The sequence below is a fragment of the Benincasa hispida genome, chromosome 3, assembly GCF_009727055.1.
Source record: "Benincasa hispida cultivar B227 chromosome 3, ASM972705v1, whole genome shotgun sequence".
In the NCBI taxonomy this organism is placed as follows: Eukaryota; Viridiplantae; Streptophyta; class Magnoliopsida; order Cucurbitales; family Cucurbitaceae; genus Benincasa; species Benincasa hispida.
In genome coordinates, this window is record NC_052351.1 from 19,290,890 (window position 1) to 19,313,393 (window position 22,504).

General features: G+C 33.6%; 3 protein-coding genes across 10 annotated transcripts; 2 read left to right on the top strand and 1 right to left on the bottom strand.

The window, feature by feature from the left end:
* The first annotated feature begins 12,081 nt into the window (after window positions 1–12,081).
* Window positions 12,082–15,859, top strand: LOC120072530 (U-box domain-containing protein 4-like). 4 transcript variants are annotated; one of them, XR_005480514.1, is made up of 5 exons: window positions 12,082–12,399; window positions 12,760–12,875; window positions 13,084–14,687; window positions 14,771–14,996; window positions 15,193–15,859. XR_005480514.1 is itself a non-coding variant. In XM_039024913.1 (5 exons), exons 4-5 carry the CDS (start codon window positions 13,236–13,238, stop codon window positions 14,819–14,821), a joined length of 1,503 nt encoding a protein of 500 aa, XP_038880841.1. In that variant the 5' UTR covers window positions 12,113–12,197; window positions 12,282–12,399; window positions 12,760–12,875; window positions 13,084–13,235; the 3' UTR covers window positions 14,822–15,859. The 4 variants fall into 4 exon arrangements, 3 of the variants coding, with proteins under 3 accessions (XP_038880839.1, XP_038880841.1, XP_038880842.1); XM_039024913.1 differs by having other exon boundaries at window positions 12,113–12,197; window positions 12,282–12,399; window positions 14,771–15,859; XM_039024911.1 differs by having other exon boundaries at window positions 14,771–15,859.
* Window positions 15,860–17,365: 1,506 nt separating this feature from the next.
* Window positions 17,366–21,348, top strand: LOC120072532 (U-box domain-containing protein 4-like). Of its 5 annotated transcripts, XR_005480515.1 has the most exons (5): window positions 17,367–17,657; window positions 18,669–19,729; window positions 19,812–19,895; window positions 20,678–20,858; window positions 20,943–21,348. XR_005480515.1 is itself a non-coding variant. In XM_039024917.1 (4 exons), the coding sequence occupies exons 2-3, from the start codon at window positions 18,866–18,868 to the stop codon at window positions 19,863–19,865; spliced, it is 918 nt and encodes a 305-aa protein (XP_038880845.1). In that variant the 5' UTR covers window positions 17,366–17,657; window positions 18,669–18,865; the 3' UTR covers window positions 19,866–19,895; window positions 20,943–21,348. The 5 variants fall into 5 exon arrangements, 4 of the variants coding, with proteins under 4 accessions (XP_038880845.1, XP_038880846.1, XP_038880844.1 ...); XM_039024917.1 differs by lacking the exon at window positions 20,678–20,858 and having other exon boundaries at window positions 17,366–17,657; XM_039024918.1 differs by lacking the exons at window positions 20,678–20,858; window positions 20,943–21,348 and having other exon boundaries at window positions 17,366–17,657; window positions 18,669–18,770; window positions 18,851–19,729; window positions 19,812–20,075.
* Window positions 20,259–21,056, bottom strand: LOC120072533 (peamaclein-like). Its single transcript, XM_039024920.1, has 2 exons — window positions 20,932–21,056; window positions 20,259–20,789 (listed from the first exon to the last, which is right to left on the bottom strand). Exons 1-2 carry the CDS (start codon window positions 21,029–21,031, stop codon window positions 20,605–20,607), a joined length of 285 nt encoding a protein of 94 aa, XP_038880848.1. The 5' UTR covers window positions 21,032–21,056; the 3' UTR covers window positions 20,259–20,604.
* Window positions 21,349–22,504: the final 1,156 nt, after the last annotated feature.

A 22,504-nucleotide genomic window follows, 5' to 3' on the forward strand; every position in this document is an offset into this window, starting at 1 on the left:
GAGGTAGAGGTTAGAATTGATTCTAAAGCACAACCATCAGTTAGTTCAGGTGATTCTAGTGATCAGTCATCCAGTTCTGATGGTAGACAGCCTCAACTGCAGAGAACTTTGATTGATGAGGGAGCTTTTGGTGAAGAAAGCTCAAGTGGCAGTGACCTACAGAACTATCAGCTTGCACGTGACAAGCCTCAGCAGGTGAGGCAAGCTTCTACAAGGTATGGTTATGCTGATTTAGTTGCTTATCCTCTTACATGTGCAACTGTCAGTATTGAAGCAGAGCCTCTTACTTTTGAGGAGGCAATTGTATCTGATTCAAAGGAACAATGGAAGGATGCTATGGAAGCAGAGTTGTTCTCGTTGCAGAAGAATCAGACATGGTCATTAGTTCTAAAGCCTCCTAATCAGAAACTCATTCAGTCAAAGTGGATTTATAAAATCAAGCCAGGTACAAGAGGTGACAGCAAGCCTAGGTATAAGGCTAGACTAGTAGCCAAGGGCTACACTCAAAAGGAGAGAGTTGACTTTCATGAGATTTTCTCTCTGGTGGTGAGGCATTCGTCCATTCGATTAATTTTATCTATTGTTGTTCACTTTGATATGCTTGTTGAACAGATGGACGTCACCACAACTTTCCTTCATAGTGAATTGGAGGAAATGATCTACATGGCTTAACCTAAGGGCTATGAGGTGAAAGGAAAGAAATACATGGTTTGTCGTCTTCACAGATTCATCTATGGACTGAAGCAATCATCGAGACAATGGTACATCAGGTTTGAAACCTTTATTCTGAAGTAGGGGTTTCAAGGAGCTCATATGATGCATGCGTGTATTGGAAACTATCTCAGAAAGGTACATATACTTAACTACTTCTGTATGTAGATGATATGATTCTGGTGTCTAAAGATTATTCTGAAATCTGTGATCTCAAGAAACGATTGAGTAGTGAATTTGAGGTGAAAGATTTAGGTGAACTGAAAAGGATCCTAGGCATGGATGTGAAAAGAGATAGGGAGAAAGGTTTGTTAACAATTTCGCAGGAGAGTTATGTGCATAAACTGCTTGAGAAGTATAATATGTCTGGTTGTAAGGCAGTTTCAACACCCTTAGCATCTCATTTTAGGTTTTCTTCATCTCAGTGTCCTATTACTGAACAAAAAAGGTTAGAGATGGCAAATATTCCCTATTGTAATGTTGTTGGAAGTATTATGTATTTGATGATTTTTACTAGGCCTGACTTAGGATATGTATGAGTATGATAAGTAGGTTATGTCAAATCCTGGGAAGGAGCATTGGAATACATTTAAATGGGTGCTTTGATATTTGAAAGGCAGTGCTAGTGTATCATTTTGTTTTAGCAGTGATTGTGATAAATCAACACTGTTGGAAGGCTTCACAGATGTAGATTATGCTGCAGACCTTGACAAAAGAAGGTCTCTATCAAGTCACATTTTTCGTTTGTTTGGTAATGTAGTCAGTTGGAAGGTTGCTCTACAGTCAGTTGTTGCCTTGTCTACTACTGAATCAGACTATATTTCAGTGGGTGAAGCTGTGAAAGAGGCGGTGTGGTTGAAAATGATAGTTGATGAGTTATTGTCGCAGGAGTTCATTCCTATCGTCTATTGTGATAGCCAGAGTACTATTCATCTTGCGAAGAATCCATCTCATCACGAACGGTCTAAGCATATCGATGTCAAATTTCATTTTATCGGAGAAGTTGTGGCCCAAAAAGATGTTGAACTGGTCAAGGTTCATACAATTGAGAATTTGTTAGATATGTTAACCAAGGTTCTTCCAGCCTATAGGTTTAAATACCTATTAGATGGGCTGAATATTAAATCTGGATGATAGGAAGATTGGAGAATCAGCTTGACACTTAAATATTCTTGTTATGAGGGAGATTTGTAGAAAATAACAAGGTATTTAAGTGGATTTTATTGGGTTTTTGGAAATGTAAAGGCCCAATGGCATTCTTGTAAATAATAAGCAGTGGCATTTTTGTAATATCTCTTTTCTTCTCCACTTTGGGCACATTAGCGTGACTTTTTGAAAAGAGAAAAAAGAGAGCCGCCTGGGAATTTTTCGGTGCAGCAGCAGCCGTCTGAAGAACGATGAGCCGCCTGGGACGAAGATTGGAGTTCGGATTTCGTCGACCGTGGGTGGTTCGTTCGGCATGTGTCCGCGGCGTGCTCACGTGGTTTCAATCCGCGGCGTGCTCGCGTGGTTTTAGTCAGCGGCCGGTTCTCGCATGGTTCAGCGGGCAGTTCTCATGTGGTTTAAGTCAATTCCGGTCTGGTGGGTGCCGAGTTCGGGTGTCGTGGTCCGGTCTGAGAAGTTCGCCGTGGAGGCTGTTTCTGGCAAAGGTGAGAGATACACGCGGGTCTACACGTGATTCGCCAGTCAGATGCGGGTAGCACACTATTTTGGGCGGTTTTGCAGCAGGTTGTTCTCAGTTTTCAGAGGCAACGTTGTGTGCGGATCTCTCTCGGTATCAGTGGATACTGAAATTACAGATTGGTGAATTCGTTGATTATCTGTAATTTGTAAAATTCCTTTATTGCTCATTAATAAATTAATTCAAACTGGTTCTCAAAGTGGATGTAGACCAAACTGGTCGAACCACTATATATCTTGGTGTTCTTTACTACTTTCGATTTATTTCTACTGATTGTTTGTATTATGTTTGGCCATCTAAGTTAGGTTCAGAAACTCTCACAGTTGTCATATTAGATGACAAGAATTGAAGGGTGTTGACAAGAAGGCAATATGTCAAAGTCATTAATAATGAAAACTCATAAGATATGAATTGATCTAAAAAAGAGACTTAGAAGTGTAGCATAATATGAAGATATAGATCTTCAATGTAAGATTCATGGCAAAGGGTGAAAACCATAGCCACAACTAGTGAGAGAAATTAAACTCTGAGTCAATTTTCTCACTTGTTGCTTTAATAAAGTCTTTATGTATTATTTAATTCATTATTTGCATATGAGATATGTAAAAATAAATTAATTCTTTTATGAAAAGAAGTTCAATGCATCTATACAAATAAAAAAAAATCAAAGAATGAATTGCACAAAGTTTATAGAATTGTACATGTTCATTTAAGAAATGAATTACACAATTAAAATATTTGAATATAAAGGATTTGATAAAAGTATCGTAATTTGTAACTTTGAAAAAATAATAATGTTCTTGTACCGACAAGAAAATTATTATTAAATGCTAGGTGGGCAATTTTTCATAATTAATATTGTTGTCTTATTACACATAAGTAAAATTTCAATATAAAAGTTTTGTAGCCCACTATTTTTGTTCAGCCTTTTTAATTAATTTGAATTAAAATGCATATTTGCATATTTGCACATTTTTACATGTTATTTATTAATTAAATCTTAATTTTATCCAATGTTTATTGGTGAAGATTTCATGACATTTTGGTTTGATTAAAAAAACTAATTTAGTTAGGGTAAAAATAAATAAAATAAAATTTGAGATTTGAGATTTGGTTGCCTAAAGTTTCTTTTCCTTTTAAAGATCAGACAAGTCTGGTAAAATTTCAAAATTAAAATAAAATTTCAGAAAAAGAAAAAAAAAAAACAAATGGAGTAAAGTTTGGGGTTTTATAAACCCATCTTCCTCACAAAAACCCTAGAAGAAAGGAGGAAGAGGTCGAGAATCCCTTCCCCAAAATTTTCGAAATTAAAGAACACCAGGAAATGTTTTAACTTAGTTGGAGGTCGCTCTTAGTAGGGATTTTGTCCCAATGATTTGCATCTCTAACAACGAGCGGCTCTTTGTGTTCTGGACTCGAAATCTTCTGCCTTTTTCTTCCTCAAACATCTAAACAAAAAGGAGGAAGATGTGTTAATAGCTTTCTATTTCTTTTGCTTTTGTTTCTTCTTCTACCTTTGTTATTTTCTTTTTATTTTCGCATATTCTATCATGTCATCAGTTATCTATTTTTACATGCATTTGTTTTAGATCTCTCATTACTATCTGTTTTATTATTTATTATTATTATCTTTCTATTTTATTCATTCTCTTCATCTTTCATGAGTTTTTCTGTTTTTGCTGTTTTATTTAAAAAAAACAAAATAGGTGAGGTAAAAAAGGGTGGAGATTTAAAAAAAAAAAAAAAAAAAAAAAAAAAAAAAAAAAGCAATACCTTGATTGGGAAGTGAGAGTTCTCATTTTAGGGATGTTTGACTCACCAACATGAGTTNAAAAAAAAAAAAAAAAAAAAAAAAAAAAAAGCAATACCTTGATTGGGAAGTGAGAGTTCTCATTTTAGGGATGTTTGACTCACCAACATGAGTTGAGTTGAGTTGAGTTGGTATAACATACCAACTCATTGTTTGGCCCACCAACTTTAAATGTTGGTATTTTACCAACTCACTCAAACTCTCTCTTCTACTCATGTTTTCAATAGTCCTACCCATCGGTCATGGTCACATTTCGAGAACTAACTCCAGGCTCCAACGACCATCTTCGATGACCAACCCCATGCTTCGACAACCATCTTCGATGACAATTCCGGCAATGAAATTCAAACTCCGACAACCACCTCCAATGACAGCTCCGGCGACCAACCTCAAGCTACGACAACCTTCGTGCAACCAACTTCGACAGCCAATTCTGGCCTCTGACAACCACCTCCGGTGACTCAACTCCGACGACCACCTTCACGCTACCAACTCCGACGACCAATTGGCTCCAACAACAAACTCCGATAACCAACTTCGGCTACAAACTTCGATGAAAATCACCTTCGATGATCACATTTGAACAAGCAACTCCGACAACCAACTCAGAGCTTTAACAACCACCTTCGATGACAAAATCCGACAACCAACTCTAATACCACCTTCATGCGACTAACTTCGGGGTTCGACAGTCACCTCTGACTACAATCTCCAGCGAAAATCATTTTTGATTACTAACTTTGATGACCACTTTCACCCGACTAACTCCGAGATTCAAAAACTACCTCTGATGACAAACTTCGACAACCAACTCCAATACACCTTCATGCAACCCAACTTCAGACTTCAACAACCACATCCGACTATAGACTCCAGCAAAAATCATCTTCCATAATCAACTTCGGCTATCACTTCCAACTACTATAAGACTAATGACTGTTAAAGTATGTTGTAGGGTTGTTAATTATATAAAAAAAATATTATTTTATCTATATTAAATGCAATATTTATACATAAAAAATTGTAATATATATATATATATATATATATATATATATATTTATTTAANATATTTATTTAATTGAATTCACATATCAAATGAGTGTTAAGAATATTTAGACGAAAAGTATGTATGTAGTTGAAATGTATATAACATACAACAAAAAAAACCTTTTGGAACATTTTCCAACAAAAATTAGTGAAAATAGAGATTTGTTCTATGATGATTCTCCAAATTTAGAGGAAATGAAAGTGAAATTGTTGAAAAAATATGGTGGTATTCCATTAGTTGTTACGATGATGTGGGAGATTTAACTAAAAAAATTCATGACATAATAAAAATATAGAGCAACAATAGGAAGAAGAAGAAAAAGAAGAAGATGATAATAAAATTCATAAAGAAAAATTAGCTAGAATCAAAAGTTTTGATTTCACTTTAGTTTCTCATTTTATTTAAACTTATTTTTACAAGAAATGTAATAGTTAATTGTTGTTCATTACCCCAAAAGAATGGAAGAAAGAAAGAAAAATTTTAAAAATTAAAAGAAAAAATTGTAATCCATATTTTATTCAAATAAAGATGGGTGGAATTATTGAATAAATTTTTTAAAAAAAACTACATAAGATATACAGATATATGAACTTTATACCCAAATACAGACATATGAACTTAGACCAAATAACTCTGTACTCCAACACAGTCATATAAACTCTAAACATTTTATCACAGCTCTACACCTTAAACAATCTCTTTGTTGTTTTGTAGAAGCAGAGTGCCAAAAAAAAAAAGGGTCTGAGAACTAAAAAGTTGAATTTAATTTCCTTCTCTCTCATTGACGTGACAGTTGGTAGTCTTTGCGGCCTACTGACGCATCCCATCACTCTCTTTTCTTTTCTTTTCTTTTCTTTTTTTTTTAATTTTCTTTTGTTGGTTTATTTAGTTTTGTTTAAATAATATTTGTTATCCTTAACTTCTATTTATTTATGTCTCCATTTCACTTCTTTTCATCTGTTCTATTTTACTTGTTTACATTTCTTTTTTTTTTAGTATATTTTAATGTATTATTCTATTTAATTAAAATATGAGATATTAATTTTGCTGTCAATTTAATATGTGCACCTTAACCTGTAAATTGCATCGTTATTAACCTTTTTATTTTGAAAAAAATTTCAACCACGGAGTTTAAAAAATTTGGAAACCCGATTTATGAAGAAGTCGATTATTTGGTAATTTGAGATCAAATTTCGATATATTTTATTAAATATTTAATATCTTTATAAATATCATTGCTTATTCGTTATTGCTTTAAATGTATTATTAAGTTGTCTATTTTATCAATGTAACCTTACATATTTATATTTAAATCAATGTTGTTTTTTTAGTAAAATTTTTCTAGCATTTACAACATGCTGACGTTTATTTTTAAATCTTTAAAATTAACTTCTTTTGTGTTTTTTTCTATGAGTTTTAATCTCATTTTTTTAAAAAAATTGTTTTCAAGAGCATTTATTCTAAAATTTTCTATGACGAAATCTAGAAGTATTTGAGAATTCGATCTTCTAGATTCTTGAGGTGACGGTTCATAATCTTTGGGATTTCGAGATTTTGAATTCAAGATAAAGCGAATTTAAATAAAATAATCCCTTTTAAAAAATTATTAAAAAGTCATCCTACGACGGATTTTGAGAAATTGTAATAATTTCGAGGTGAGAAAATGTGAAAAAAATTTCTTCGATTGTAACATAGCCCAATTGATATAATTTTTTTACTTATTTTGTGAGATCATTACTCTAAATATTGGAAAAATAATGTGTAAAATAAGACATTATTTTAAAAATCTTATTTCTCTAAATGAATTTCTTTAAAGAATATTTTGCAATTCAAGGTTTTAAAATTTGGCCACCATTTTCTAATGGAGGTGCTAACACCTTCCCCATACACAAATGACTTCCGTATTCAATTCTTGTTTTTACAGACCATTTTTATTTATTTTTATTTAATTTTTTTTAACTTTATTTTGGTGTAGTATTGGTGGTGACTCTTTTTTTCTTTTAAAATTAACCTTTTCGAGGACATCGATCGTTCCGCATCGTCTCAGCCACGTGGCGACAAGTTTGACTACCTAACCAATCACAAATGAATAATTTGAAATGGTATTGTATATTAGATGTCCAAATAGAGTTTTTAAGGACATAATATTAAATTTGTCTCAAGCATCTTACATTTACAAAAATTGTTTGTTAAATGTTCAATGCAATAATAGAATAATAGTGTATCGTTCTAAAGTGAAGTGGATAAAGTTAAGGAAATGTTTCTTAAGACATCTCAAGTGTTGAGGATATATGGTTAATTATCTTCTTTAAGTAGGAGAGAATTAATAAATGAGACTAAATTAACATTTAATATACAGTTGGTTAGTTATATTGGTTAAATCAATGGTAATGCCATTGAATATAAAAATTAAAATTTTCTCAAAATATCTATAGATAATGAGATATTTGTATATGGAGTTTAAGATTTAATCAATGACAAGATGCACTTATTTATTCTAATTGGTAGATCTTATAGGGATTTAAAGAAAACCATGTTAAGATTTATTCTAATTGGTAGAGCATGGTCTACTAGGCAATTATTTTTCTTGTGAAACAATAGTTTGCGTGGCCATAACATATCCTTAAAAATTTGGAAGTTGTTTCAGATATTAATTAGTCTATCACACTTTATGAGATAATAGTGGTGTAAAGACAGAAACTAAGGATATTAGGAAACACCAAGGGTAAAGACAATTTCAGAGAAACCGTCTAGGTAGCAACCAATATGGTTTTATGACACACACACACACACACATATATATAAACTCTCTAGGCTAAAGTGTGTGTCCAGGACTACGAGACATGTCACTTATGCACTAGGGCAAGTGGGAGAACATATTGGATATAGAGTATGCCCTAGGATATATGTCTCACTCACTGGCTTATCGTCTTTAGTGCAAATGGGATATTATTGGGATTTATGTCTTAGAGTCTCATAGTTAATTAGTTATATGATATAATAATTAATTATTTTATATATGCAATAATTAGTTATCCATTACGGAAAAAATCCAAGGTTATTTCATGAGACTTAAAACAGTATGTAATGGATATACAAGTGGATCATGTTTCAAGTAATAATTTAAAGAGTCTATAGTATATGGATTAAGGTTGAGTGTCTTATCTTGGTAACACTGTGGATAACCCATTATGTAATTGTTACAAATGTTGTAAGTGTTACAAATGATTTATCCAAATCGTTCATATCTCATACGAGTGGTGTACCCTATAAAATGAGTTTGTATAATATCGGACTGCAAAATACTTAATCTCTCATTGTAATGCCATTAATTAAAGAGATCAATATTTCATAGGATAATCATGTAATTTGATCTCAATCCTAGGTGAATTATGGACTCCTGTCTATGAGGGCAGTCCTTTGATTTGTAGGGAGTAGCCCGAATCGTCGACTTAATAAGCCTATCATTTTCAGGATTTGTCTGAATAGGGAGTTGGGAACATAATTACACAAGATGGAATTCACTTCTTCCCGCCTTGGTAAATAAATGAGTAGTTCACTTAAGTGCTAATTTCAGGTCTTGAACAAAGGATACTCATTCTTTCAGTGGGCTAAGAGGGACTAGTTTATGGTAGGACCATAAATAGATTGTTATTAAAGGGATCAGTGGTACTTAAGAAATAAGAGGTAATTACAAGGATGAAACTATAACTTGATCCAACTGTAATTACAAACTTCTTGTGAATGATAATGATTAAATCCGTAGATGTAGAAATATTCTAACTTGATCCAATTGTAATTACAAACTTCTCGTGAATGATTGACTTAATGTAATGGTTAATTCCGTAGATGCAGAAATATTCTAACTTGATCCAATTGTAATTACGAACTTCTCGTGAATGATTGACTTAATGTAATGGTTAAATCCGTAGATGCAGAAATATTCTACAGTGCGAAGGGTGTAGTTGTGGGTTTTTAGTGGAATGAATCACAGTTAATGAATGATCATTAACATAATTAAAAATTTTAATTAGTTAATGTCGAATCATCAAGCTTCTAATCTGTAGGTCCATTAAGTTCCCTACTAGCTCACAACGGGTAAACAAGGACCAGTTTTGAAAGAATTTGAATTGTTCAAATATATAGATACATTATAATGTAAAGTTAATTTTAAATGCGATTCAAAAATTAAACTTTGAAATAATAAGGAGATTTATTATTTGAATATGATTCAAATAATCAATATGAATATGATATTAATAAATATGAATGAGATTCATATTAAAACTATAGTTTACGAGAGATATGTGCATTTGAATATGATTTAAATGTACATTTAATTGTGAGATATTTAATTAAAATATTAATTAATTAATTTGATTAATTATTTGTTTTAACTAAAATTAAAGGAAGTGGAAGTTATATTTAATTGATTTTCACTTCAAGTATTAAGAGGTGAGGAAGTTTATTTCATAGGCATTGGTTATTGTAAAGAAGTAATTTTTTTTCACTCTCAAGAACTCTCTCTCTCTCAACTTTTTCAAGAAATTGTCAGAGAAGAGTTCTTCGTGAAAACTCTCATTTACAAAACAACATTCCCCCTCTCTTCTAAAAAGTTGGTTCTCACAAACCGATCTTTGTTAAGAGAATAACATGGAATCACTGGTGGCATCTTCATACTATTCATGGAAGATTGGTTCGTTGAGGAATTATGAAGATATGAAGAAGTTTGAAGAATGATTCTTCAAAGGTATGTTTCTTTTTCCCTCTAATTTCATGTTTAAATTACTATGCATTGACTTATGTTTCTTCTTTTCTATGTTGTAAATTTAAAATAAAATCGAAACAAAATGATCACTCGTTTCCACTGTGGGATTCGAACTGTAAACGTTAAAGAACATAACAAATTTAACAATATATTGAAAAAGAAACTGTAATAAAACAACAAAGTTTATAAGTACTTGCAATAGATAAAAACCATCCATAATAAGATAACGATAAAAACAATTTTCCAAAAACGGATGATTTAGTTAGAATTATGAGAAAATATAATATAAATATAAAAAGTCGGTTAGGAAATTATTTGAAAGATCTAAAATAATTTTTCAAAATAAAAAATTATTTAGATACAATTTCGAATTAAAATCACGAAATTTTATGTTCGATTTTTTGCATGAAAAAATAAACTTAGTTCATGGTGAAAATCTAAAAAAAAATAATAGAGCTCTCATTTAAATAAATTTGAAAAATTAATTACAGTATAATTAAGACGATGTATAATTGATTATAGTGGAATTAAAATAGCTGATGGAACATTTTCAGATTTCTAAAAAAAGAAACTCATGTGTGACACACGTCTTTTACTATAATTCAAAATCTTTCGCTATTTTTTTGAAGGAAAGTTTAATTAGTGATATAAGATTGAATTCCCCCATGGTTATTGATTGAAAATTGAAGATATATATATGAATTTAATCATAACGTTATTATTAGTGTAGGTTAGTGTACCCATGTGGACTCCATTGAAGCCCATCTCATTGCCACCATCATGATGAAACATGTGACGAGGAATCTTTGAGTTGAACTATAGTGCTCAATCCTAATTAACTAGCAACGTGGTTGTGTTATTATTAGCTAATAACTAGTAACTTCAGTTTCTCTTCAAAATCTTTAATCATACTTGTTTAGGTGATTGTTCTGATACCAATTTGTTAGGATACTGATTCTTGGAAATCTTTATTCTGTAACGTGTTGATACAATCTTTCAGGAAAAGAATTAAATGATGAACAACTTTTTTATTAAACGATAAGACTCAATCGAGACCAAACGGTCGCTTACAATGATCACTCGATCGCTTACCCAACACTAAACGATCGTTTATAATTTCTACACGATCGCTTAGTCTTACTAAACGATCGCTTACTAAATCCTCCGCAATTGCTCACAAACCCCTACACGATCACTTACCCAATTACTATACGACCGCCTACCAAATGCTACACGATCGCTTAGTTTAGCTACATGATCACCTAGTAGAAGTAGACGATAAGCGACACACTACGATGACTTCTCCACAACAACGTCTCCCGAACTCCCACTCTCGAGAGCTTCTCTTCCTCACTTCTGAATATTCAAAATTCCCTACTTCTCTTTCCGTTTCCTTCTTCTTTTAAACCTTCATTTCTCCCAACGGAATTGGATGACATTCTTAACTGATTCAACCACCTCTCTTCTATTCTTTCTTTCTTGATATTGCCACATAATTGGGGTCCTATCACTAGTACGACTCTTTTAAGTATTTAAAAAGATGGTGAGAAACTTTTTAACACTGAAACTGATTTGTATGCAATATTACCTTAACTCAACTTTGACACCAGCTCAGTATAAGCATAAAAACAAATGTTGGACATGGAACTACATCAACCATTTTATTGGATCAATACACAACCATATGCATATTTTAATATCCAAATGATCTCACCAATATTATTATAGGCTAGGTAGTTTAACCTTCATTAAAAAATCCAAATGGATTGTTATAATTGGATCATTTGAAAGACTTATAATGAAGTTGTTTTGTGTCAAAATTATCTTTATGTAAAATTTTATTTTAATGAAATTAATCAATTTACGTATATTTTTTATTGAATCAAGTGTGATAATTGCAACACTCATGTAAGTTTAGAGTTAAAATAGATAGAAATTTCGAACAAGTTTATGATGAAAATTATTTTTAAAAAAAACGAAATGAACGAAATGGGATGTTGTTTGAATAATAGGAGTTGTTGAGTGTTGACTTGGTGTAGACCTAATAAAGCCAAAGCGTATGAGATTCAGTCCAACTACTGCTCTCTCTCAAGCACGGGCCGTCGTTTTGCCAAGTATGAACGCGTTGACGTTGCTGTCAATCCTCTTCCTGCCGGAGCAACCGCGGCGGCGTAATGTAATTTATCGACTACAAAAGAAATCCATTTCAAATTCATCAAAACGTTACCGAATTTTCTTTACAGTTTTCCTCATTCCGTAGAGACCTTCTCTTCCCGCGACAAAAGGGAACAAAACCTATCCAATCAATAACAACGATAGGAAGAAGCTGAATTCTTACGCTTAATTGTCAATCTCGGTGACAACGGCTACTAGACGCGGTTAGATTCTCTCTCACTTTCCATGAAATTTTCTTTTACTTGTCTCCTCGGAGTTGTGATTTTTTTTTTTTTTTTTTTTTTTTTTTTTCCATTCAATTGGTGGTTTTCGTTTATGAATTGATTCCTTCTCTGCCTTACTTGTCTCATCCTCGAGCTTTCGATCAATTTTACTTTTGTTTCCTATGATGCTTCTGATCGAAATTTACAATGAATTTTCCGCAATCAAAAGTAGTAATTGATTGAACCCTAGCCCTTGTAAAGAAGAAAGAGAATCTGAGGCTTGAATTGCAATTGAAACGGATTACTAAAGTTTTAGTTAGTGATGATTGCTTATAATCATTCTCTTTTACGTTTGTCTAGGTTCTGCAAAGAGAATCATTAAATTCAAGATCTATAGATCGAACAGGGGCTTGTTCTTGCGGCTAGAATCTTCATGCGAACAGCTTTCTGTTGAAGTCGGCTTAACATCGCTTGAGGTAGTGATGAATTTCATTCTATTAACCTTTATTTTGTAATTACGAATTGAGTTTGACGCAATATTTCTCTGCTTCATTTCTATGTATGTTTGCTTTCATCTTGCGACCTTGGAATGCTGAACTGCTTTATGCATCTTTAAATTGAGTTTCTAGTTTGAAATGATGTCTAACCTATGACGTTGTGACTCCTCGCTTTAATGGCTTGCAGTAATTTGTCCAGAAATTGGAGGCCCATAGATGATAAACTATTCACCATAATTAAATGTGTGCTGAAGTATCGGTAGGAGAGTGCTGGATCAAATATAGGGTTGGTGAAAAATTCCAGACAAATTAAGCTTGAAGTCAGACCAGCAGATTCTGATGGAAATTCTGGCCCATGGAAAGTTGAAAGAGAATGCTGAACAAGTCCAAACCACAGGAGAAGCTGAACATGTTGATGATATCATAACTCACAGACATAAGCACATAGTTACACTAGAGAAATCCCGTAGCTGTGGCTCAGTTCCAATAGTAGACACTAATATAATACCAAATTACTTTTGGAAGGAGGCACAAATTTCAAATTTATCCATGATAAGCAACAACAAGAAATTGATTGATTCTATGAAGCTAGAGAACGTGAAACTAGTTGTTACTCCGGAGAAGTTGAATTTAGGTGATAGGAACCATCTTCCCACTCATTTTCGTTCTCAATTAGTCAAATCCGCAGATGGTGTGGCTCAAAATGGGGACAAGTTGGATTTTGGAGGGTTGCCAGTCACAAGCTCAGAAAATCATCCTAATGTCACATCAGATGGAAAATCTCAAGTTCATGATATTGTTTTCTCTGACTGTAATGTCAAGCCTACTTTTTCACAAGTTATATCTAGAAATTCAAGTGACACCAATTTGCCAGTGTCATTAATTGGATCAGCAGGTCGCACTAGGGATACTTCTGAACAGCCGCACAAACTTCCTGAAAATGTTAGTTCTTCTGTGAATGAGCACAAATCTGATCTTGGAAGTGTTGAAGCCGGAATCCAGAAGTTGGTTGGGGACTTGGATAGCAATTCACTTGAAACTGTTAGAACAGCAATAGCTGAACTCCGAAGTCTTGCCAGGCATAATACTGAAAACCGGATTATGATTGCTGAACATGGAGCAATCACCTTTTTGGTCAAATTGATGTATTCTACAGATGCAATAATCCAAGAGCATGCTGTTACGACACTTCTCAATCTATCAATCCATAGCGACCACAAAATCACCATTGCTGAGGCCAATGTAATTGAACCTCTGATTCACGTCCTTTATACAGGAAGCCCTGAGGCAAGGGAGAACTCAGCTGCCACTTTCTTTAGCCTTGCTATGGTTGTGGAAAACAGGGTAAAGATTGGGAGGTCTGGGGCCATTGGGCCTCTGGTTGAACTACTAGGTAATGGGACTCCTAGGGGAAGGAAGGATGCAACAACTGCATTGTTTTATCTGTCTATGCTTCCAGAGAACAAGGTCAAGATTGTGCAAGCTGGGGCTGTTAAGCATCTCGTGGAGTTGATGGATCCCTCAGTTGGAACGGTTGACAAGACAGTTGCTGTTCTAGCAAATCTTGCTACAATTCAGGAGGGAAAGGTTGAAATTGGGAAAGAGGGTGGGATCCCTGTGTTGGTCGAGGCTATTGAATTGGGTTCTGCCAGAGGAAAAGAAAATGCAGCAGCTGCACTGTTACGGGTCTGCTCGACCTCTAATAAATTTTGCATAATGGCTCTCCAAGAAGGAGTTATCCCACCCTTAGTTGCACTGTCACATTCTGGAACTCGGAGGGCCAAGGATAAGGTACTCACGGTGATAGATTCTGTCCTACTACAATTCCAATTTTGAAAAAGATTATTAATTCGAAAATAAAATTATTATTTCAGGCTCAGGAACTGCTTAACCTCCTCAGAAGGCATGTGCGTAGTAATTGTTGAAAAACACTAATTTTGAGACTCAGGTTCTGCTTAACATCTTCAGAAAGTATGTGAATAGTAACGTTGAAAACCACTAATCTTGAAGTATGCGTAACATTTCGGGACATTAACCTTGGATGATGCTGCTGTTGAAAGGGGGCATGTAAATTTTCATGCCACAATAATGTTACATAAGGTACCTGCCTATAATATTTTCTCCATTTGTAAATAAATTAGGTAAATGCAGTAAAGTTGATTCAGAAAAATGAAGTAGAAAGGCCAGAAGTAATGTCCAACTAATGTCTCGATTTGATTGTTTCATATTGAAAAAATTTCATCTAGTTATGTTGGAAAAAGACTTCTACTTGTAATTCTGATCTTTTGGGTTGCAGACGAATCATCTGTGTCACTTTTAACTCCCCGTCTGCTAGGCAGCTTGTCTCCTCATTGGCTACTGAATGAATTAATATCTCTGGCTGATTGGTCTTTTAGTGCCCAACGATTGGTGTTCACTATTAATTAGTATCTCTCGTGAAGGATTCAGATTATGCCATATGGATGGATCATTTCTTTAAGAAAATCAAATTTTTCTTATGGAAACTTAGTCTTACAGCTGTTAATACTATTGATCATCTACAACGTCATCTGTATTATATATCTATATCTTCATCTTGGTACCTAATGTGTCGAGGCCATTTTAAGTCCCTTGCTCATCTGTTTCTCCATTGATATTATTTTGGAAGCTTCTGGTTGATCGTTGGCATATTCTAATAGCATGTTGACATCATTGCATCTCTTTTGGTGGGGTATCCTTTTATGGTACTAAGATGACAGTTTGGTTGGCCATTTTGCAAGCTTTCTTTCGGACATCATGAGGAGAGCGCAATAGTCATCTTTTTAGAGTTTTTTTTTTTTCATCTTTGGATAGTCTTGGATCTGGTTCTTTCTACAACTTTGTGTTGGCGCAAAAATAGTTTCTAATTAGAAACTTCTTTTGTATCACCTATAGGTGCTTTGGGGTTTTCCCTCATTTCATTCCTTCAATGAAATGTTTTTTTTATCTAAAAAGAAAACTGTTAGGTCTCGTTTGGTAACCATTTTGTCTTTGTTTTTGAAATTTATACCTATAGACACTACTTCCACATCTAAATTTTTCTTTTGTTTTCTACTTTTTACCAATGATTTAAAAAACTAAGCCAAAATTCGAAAACTAAAAAAAGTAGCATTTTTAAAGTTGTTATTGTTTTTGGAATTTAGCTAAGAATTCAATTATTGTACAAGAAAGATGTAAGAAATAGGGAGAAAATAGACTTAATTTTCAAAAACCAAAAACAAAATAGTTATCAAAGAGCCCTTAATTAACATATAATTTTAGTCAATTACTTCATTGTAATTTCCCATAACTTACTGTGTACTCATTATATGTGTTCATCAATAGAGAATCAACTGAATTGATAAAATTGATGCTATCTTGTTTTTGGTGGGTTGCTGATGGTTGCTGTGCCTTTAATATCAAGGAACTAAGATGAGCAACCAAAACTAATCCCTCAGCATCCTCAAACAGTAGCAGATCCTCCATTATTGATGCCATATCATTCAATATAAACTCAGTAAGACGAATTATATTTGGTTCCTAGTTGGGAGGGACTAGATGCTTTATCAGGAGTGAACACTTGGATGTAGATCCATTAGGCTGACTGCTTTTTCACTAGGCTTGTAACTTCTGGAGTAGTATTGTTTGATTTTAATCCCTTTTAGTCTGAGCGATGAACTTAAAATAATTGCTTTATGTGTGAAGTTCAGAAATTAAAATAGTTTATTTAGAAGTATGGTCATGAAGCTAAAACTAGATTGTGAATTAAATTTAAACATGTTCTTCTCATTTAGCTTAATTGTTTGCTAAACAATTAAAACTAGATATACTTTATTTATGTTTAGTTAAATTCATATGAAAGATCATTGATGCTACGAACTCCATGTTTCTTGCAATCAATCTCATTGAATTGACTCAATAAATTTCTTTTTGGGGGTTTCATATATATGACAAAATGTGAATCGTTAAGTCTACTTGGTCTTTATTTTAAATTCTTTTAAAGAAACCTATTTGAAAAATGCAATACTTACACATTTTACAATGGATACTAAAAGAAAAAGGAAAAAAAAAAAAAAAAAAAAAAACTAGAAACGAAATTACCACCAAATAGAATTTAGATTTTCTGAGTAACCAAAAACAAAACGTTCTTATTCACAATTCCCAATCTTCACTATTCTGTCATATGGTGTATACATATGAATACTTTTAGATCATATAGTACAAAGGTCAAAGTACATAGGTCAAAGTGATAAAACTTGAGAGCAATTTGCATATTTTTTTTAAAAAAAACCATTCTATTATGTTTTGTGGTGTGTACATACAAATATTTTCAAAAAATCGTTATTTATGGGTCAAAATGAACATAACAGTTTGTACTCATTTAAAAATAAATAAATATACACAAGTTGGAAAAAAAAGTCGTTCTTCCTGCGAGTTGCCAAAGAAATATCCTATTAAAATTTGATGAACTCTAGCTCGTTTCTTAAATTAAAAGAGAAAAATTGAAGATGATGACAAAACCTTGAGAGCCATCCGCATCTTAGAAAAATCACCCTTGTGGTTTGGTGGGGGTCGTTGGGGGTCTTAAGATTAACGACGGCAATTTATCCATTTATTAATTAATCAACGAACACTCCCAATTATATATTTGTAATGGTTTCCTCGATAAAAAGAAAAGGAATTTCAGAAGGAGAAGAAGGCAAACTCCAATTTCAGGAAGTCAGCATCATTCCTCCTTACTCTCAGGACTTTGTTTTAATTTGGGTAATTCTTATTCTTCTCTAATTTCTTCTTCTTTATCAAGTTTTTTTTTTTTAAGTTTTTCCCTCTTTTGTTTTCTCTCTTGGCCCCTTCGAAGTATGGTCTTCATATCTCGAATCTTATCTATGGTGATATGATCGAGTCGTCGAACGTTTTTTCTGCTTATCTTTTGCAACCCAAGAAAATTGAGTCCAAGAACTTCTGCCACTATCATCTGTTTCCCCTTCAGCTCGAATAAAGAAGAAAAAACTGCCACATGCGAACAAAATTGTGCTGCTAATGACCTTTTCTTAGATTTTAGTCTTTCATATGATTTTGGTAAGATGGGTTTGGCCTACTTGATTTTATTTAGATATTATTACCATAGGAGGTAGTAGTTCAAGAAATACTTTAAGTAAGTTGGAGTTGTCAATAGCTGCACTTATTTGCTAGCACTTCTGATGGTTTCCATGCTATTATGGATAAGTACTCTTGTTTTAATTGCATGCTTCATGTTTTCCCCTCATCATGTGAATTGTGAATGATATTCTGGCTTTCAAATTCAGAAAGCTTGGTTGTTAGTGTTATTCTCTCTCTCTGGTGTAGAATCTTACTATTTTTGAAATAGGTGTGAGTAAGATTGATTTGGGTCTTTGCTTGTCAGAAGAAAGCATAACAAAAAAGCTGAAATGATGACAAAAGTGATCAAGGAATGGCTTCTAATATTCTCAACTTTATATTTTCTTGACTGGGCCATTGTTTGATGATTTATGGGGACTTTTGGAAAACAACTGTTCTGAAATATTATTAAAAGTTGAAGAACTGGATATTTTTCATGCTTATACTTGAGGAAGTTGTTAACTGTTGAATAGTTTCATATGGGGTCTGTACTGTTCAATTGATGGGTGTGAGAACTGATAAATTTGCAGCAACTACCTAGTGAACTATATAGTTTGTAAGTGATGAGTCCATAATGTTTTCTTGAATGGTTTATTCGTGCAATCATTTACTTCCATTTCCTTGTGGATTCTTCAGACACTGCTTGGATATTGGACCTGCCTCTGATCAGTCTGTTACAGAAATTCGGTCCACCAGGTGTCAGTGGGCTAATAGCTCGCACTAAGAAATTCTTGAGAGGTAAAATCTGAGCCATCTACTGACTTGACTTTGATCGTACTGCTGACAGAAATAAAGCTAAAAGTCAAATACTATGCCAGGAACCATCTGAAAGGATGGTTCATGGAATAGTTTCTTCTCCTGTACTGGAGGCTAGATCTGATCACACTGACATAAAAGCAAAAGTTCAAAAGCTGGTTGAGGACTTGACGAGTGATTCACTTGAAACTTTAAGAACTAGTACAGCTGAAATGCGGTTGCTCACCAAGATTAATGCGAATAATCGGAGGGTGATTGCAGACTATGGGGCAATTAAAGTTTTGGTCAATCTGCTAAATTCTACAGACACTAAGATTCAAGAGAATGCTGTTACAGCACTTGTTAACTTATCAATCGACTATAATTGCAAAACTATCATTGTTCAAGCTAATGCAATTGAGCCTTTGATTCATGTTCTTCAAACTGGAAGCCCGGAGGCAAAGGAGAACTCAGCTGCTACTCTTGGTAGTCTTTCCGTGATTGATGATAACCAGGTCAACATTGGTAGGTCCAGGGCAATAGGGCATCTGGTTGACTTGTTGAGGGATGGTACTCCTCGGGGAATGAGAGATGCAGCTACCGCACTGTTTAATTTGTCATTGCTTTCCGAAAACAAGGCAAAAATTGTGGAGGCTGGATCAATCAAGCATCTTGTGAAGTTGATGGACCCAGCTGCCGGAATGGTTGAGAAGGCAGTGGTTGTTCTGGCAAATCTTGCATCAATAGATGAAGGAAGAATCGAAATTGTATGTGAGGGTGGTATTGCTTTGTTGGTTGACACTATTGAGTTAGGTTCTGCCAGGGCAAAAGAGTATGCAGCTGCAGCATTATTGTGGCTTTGTGCAACCACTAGTAGATTTTGCATCATGGCAATCCAAGAGGGAGCTATCCCACCATTAGTGGCACTGTCACATTCAGGCACAGCACGGGCCAAGGAAAAGGTACATGACTGCACTGAATTGTGTTTTCCTAAAATTCCAAATTTTCAATAGATTTTTAAAAGGAAAATTTGGCTACTTGCAGGCTCGGGCACTACTTAGCTGCTTCAGTAGAAATAAGCTCGCATCACAATGCTAGAGGACTGGAAGTGACCCATTCTTAGACATGGTTTGGCTTTGGCACTTACAGCTTTGTTCATGGTGTATTTAGGTGTAAAAAGGATAAAAAGGGGAAAAAACGAAAAATATAATAGGGGTTGGATGGTTTTTTATTGATTCATGTTGAATAATCAACCTCGTTCTGATATTCAGAAAATTGATCAATGAAATGTTCTTGTTTCTGATAAAAGAAAAAGATAGCAGAGGATTTATGATCTTTTTTTTTTGGGGTATGTGCATGTGGTGTTTCTTTTTCCTTCTCGTTTTGCCCTCAAAAAATGGTTATATGAAATGAACACGAGCTAATTTCCTTGTGAATTTTGATGCTTGCCAAATAGATCTCCCAGTGCTGATGACGATGAACATCAGAAACGAAAAACTTTTTTTTACTTGCTTTTTGAGAGAGAACTTCATCTAATTTTTGGGAACTCTTCTCTGTTTAATTTTGTGCCTCTGTATGTGGACAGAGTGCTTGATTGATGGAAATTTTAGAGCCTTCTGTGCTTATAAATACTCTTTTCTCACTTCAAACATTTGTTAAACACTTACAAAGTCATTCCAAACCGAGAATTAATATGTTTCAATGAATTTATTTGGTCATGTCACTGACACCCACTCACATTTAAGAAACTGCAGGGAAGAAAGGAAATTAGATTCAAGTGATTGAGAAGTGAAAACATGATAGATTTCAAAGGAGGGAAAATAAATGAAAAATGAAATTAAGGGCATTTAGATTTTCCCTTGGAGTTCAACTTGTCTCTATAACAAGGGCATTCTGACTTGTTTCCATAGGTTCCAGAGGGCACACAATTGCACTGTTGGCAGCAGATTCCACAATACTTCAAGCACCTGTCCTTCACCCCTGCATTCAAGCATCTTACCCCACATTTTGAATCACAAACACCTTCCAAAAGAAGAAAACAAATAGAAAGAAAAAAGTCAAAACAATAAACCAGTTAATCACTTGAACAAGGTGGAATGAATAAAAAAGTTGTATATTCATTGCCAACAGAATTTATATATTAATGGTAAATCATTTATCTTACTTGGAGCATAGGTTGTAGAGGAATCAGCAATGGCATATTGGAGGAGGAAAGAGCTCAGAATCAATGAAAGAAGAACCAAAATGACAGAAGCAGATTTCATCTTTCTCCTTCTGTTTTAAGGTTAGTGTTCTACTGACATTTCAATAATTTCTATCTGATATTTATAGACTTGGTTTGTGGAGTGGAGGGGAATGACAGAAAGGAAAAGGTCTCTGTAAAGAATGTTTTATTAATTGAAAAGTGGGGTATGAATCAATAGGATGACCCATGAGGGAAAGGCATGGCAAAATGCTTATAAGAATGGTTTACAGCCCAACTAGAGTGTAAAGATGTATGGTTTAGGTATGTTTGGGGGCATGAGCTGTCTGCACTCCTTAATTTTCTTTTGTTTATATTTCTTAGGAAGGATACCAACAACTTCTTTTTGTGTCCCTATGCATGTATTGTATGGGGTTGGGAATAATGGAAATGTGTTTTTTTTTATGTATTGCGTATTGATCTGAACTTGTATTAGTTAGAGGTTCCATACAATAGTTTTCATCTTTCACAGTGAAACATTTGAATTTACGGTCAAATTTTGAAAAACCAAAAAAAAAAATTCTTAAAAATTATTTTTTAATTTTCAAAACTCGAGTTGGATTGTGATAAAATCCTTAAATACAGATAATGTAATATTTATAAACTTAGTTTTAAGAAAACCACAACCATATCAAACAAGGTTTGAGTTAATATATTAGCCAATGGTTAGCATGTTGCTAATTTCAATGGGTCCGTTCTCTAACTTAGCAGCTCATTTTGGGTTGGATTAGTTGTGTTAGATCGTGTGGAGTGGGTAGATTTTTTAAATGGTTTTATGTATGGAAATATTCATTACTAGTCCCATATCAATTAATTAAAAAAATTATTAAATTACAACAGTCTCTATATTGTAGTTTGTGTCTATTTAGTTCATAAACTTTCACAATAACAAATTTAGTCTGTCTGTGAACTTTCAATTACCAATTCAAGAACCTAAGTTTAGGATTTCATTAGACATAGATTTCAGATTTATATATAATAGATCAATTAATTTTTAAAAATGTTGAACTTGTTAGGAACTTATTCGAAAAAAAATGAAAGTTTCGAAATCAATTAAACACTTTTGAAAGTTTGCATATCAAATAGACACAAACTTCAAAGTTAGGGATTAAACTTGTAATATAGCCTTAAAAAAAATATACTCGAATATCACATTAATATTTGTGAGAAGAAAATTTGGTGGAAAATATATTTTTACATAGAAGAATAGAAATATGGGAGATGAAACTGTGTATTCCCTGGAACTTTTTCTTCCCTCCCCTCCATCTTTTAATTGAGAAATACAGAACGGGACTTAATCAATTATTGTACTTTATATACATTTCAATTGAGTGGGAGAAAGGTGGATCATGGATGAAACTACGTACATATAAGATTATGATACTTTATATTATATCATCAATTGAAAATTAAATTGATTTTGATGATCTATGATGATTATTAGAAATATAGCTACATCACTTCAAGCTCTTTTTAGCTGCTTAGAAGTTCGATA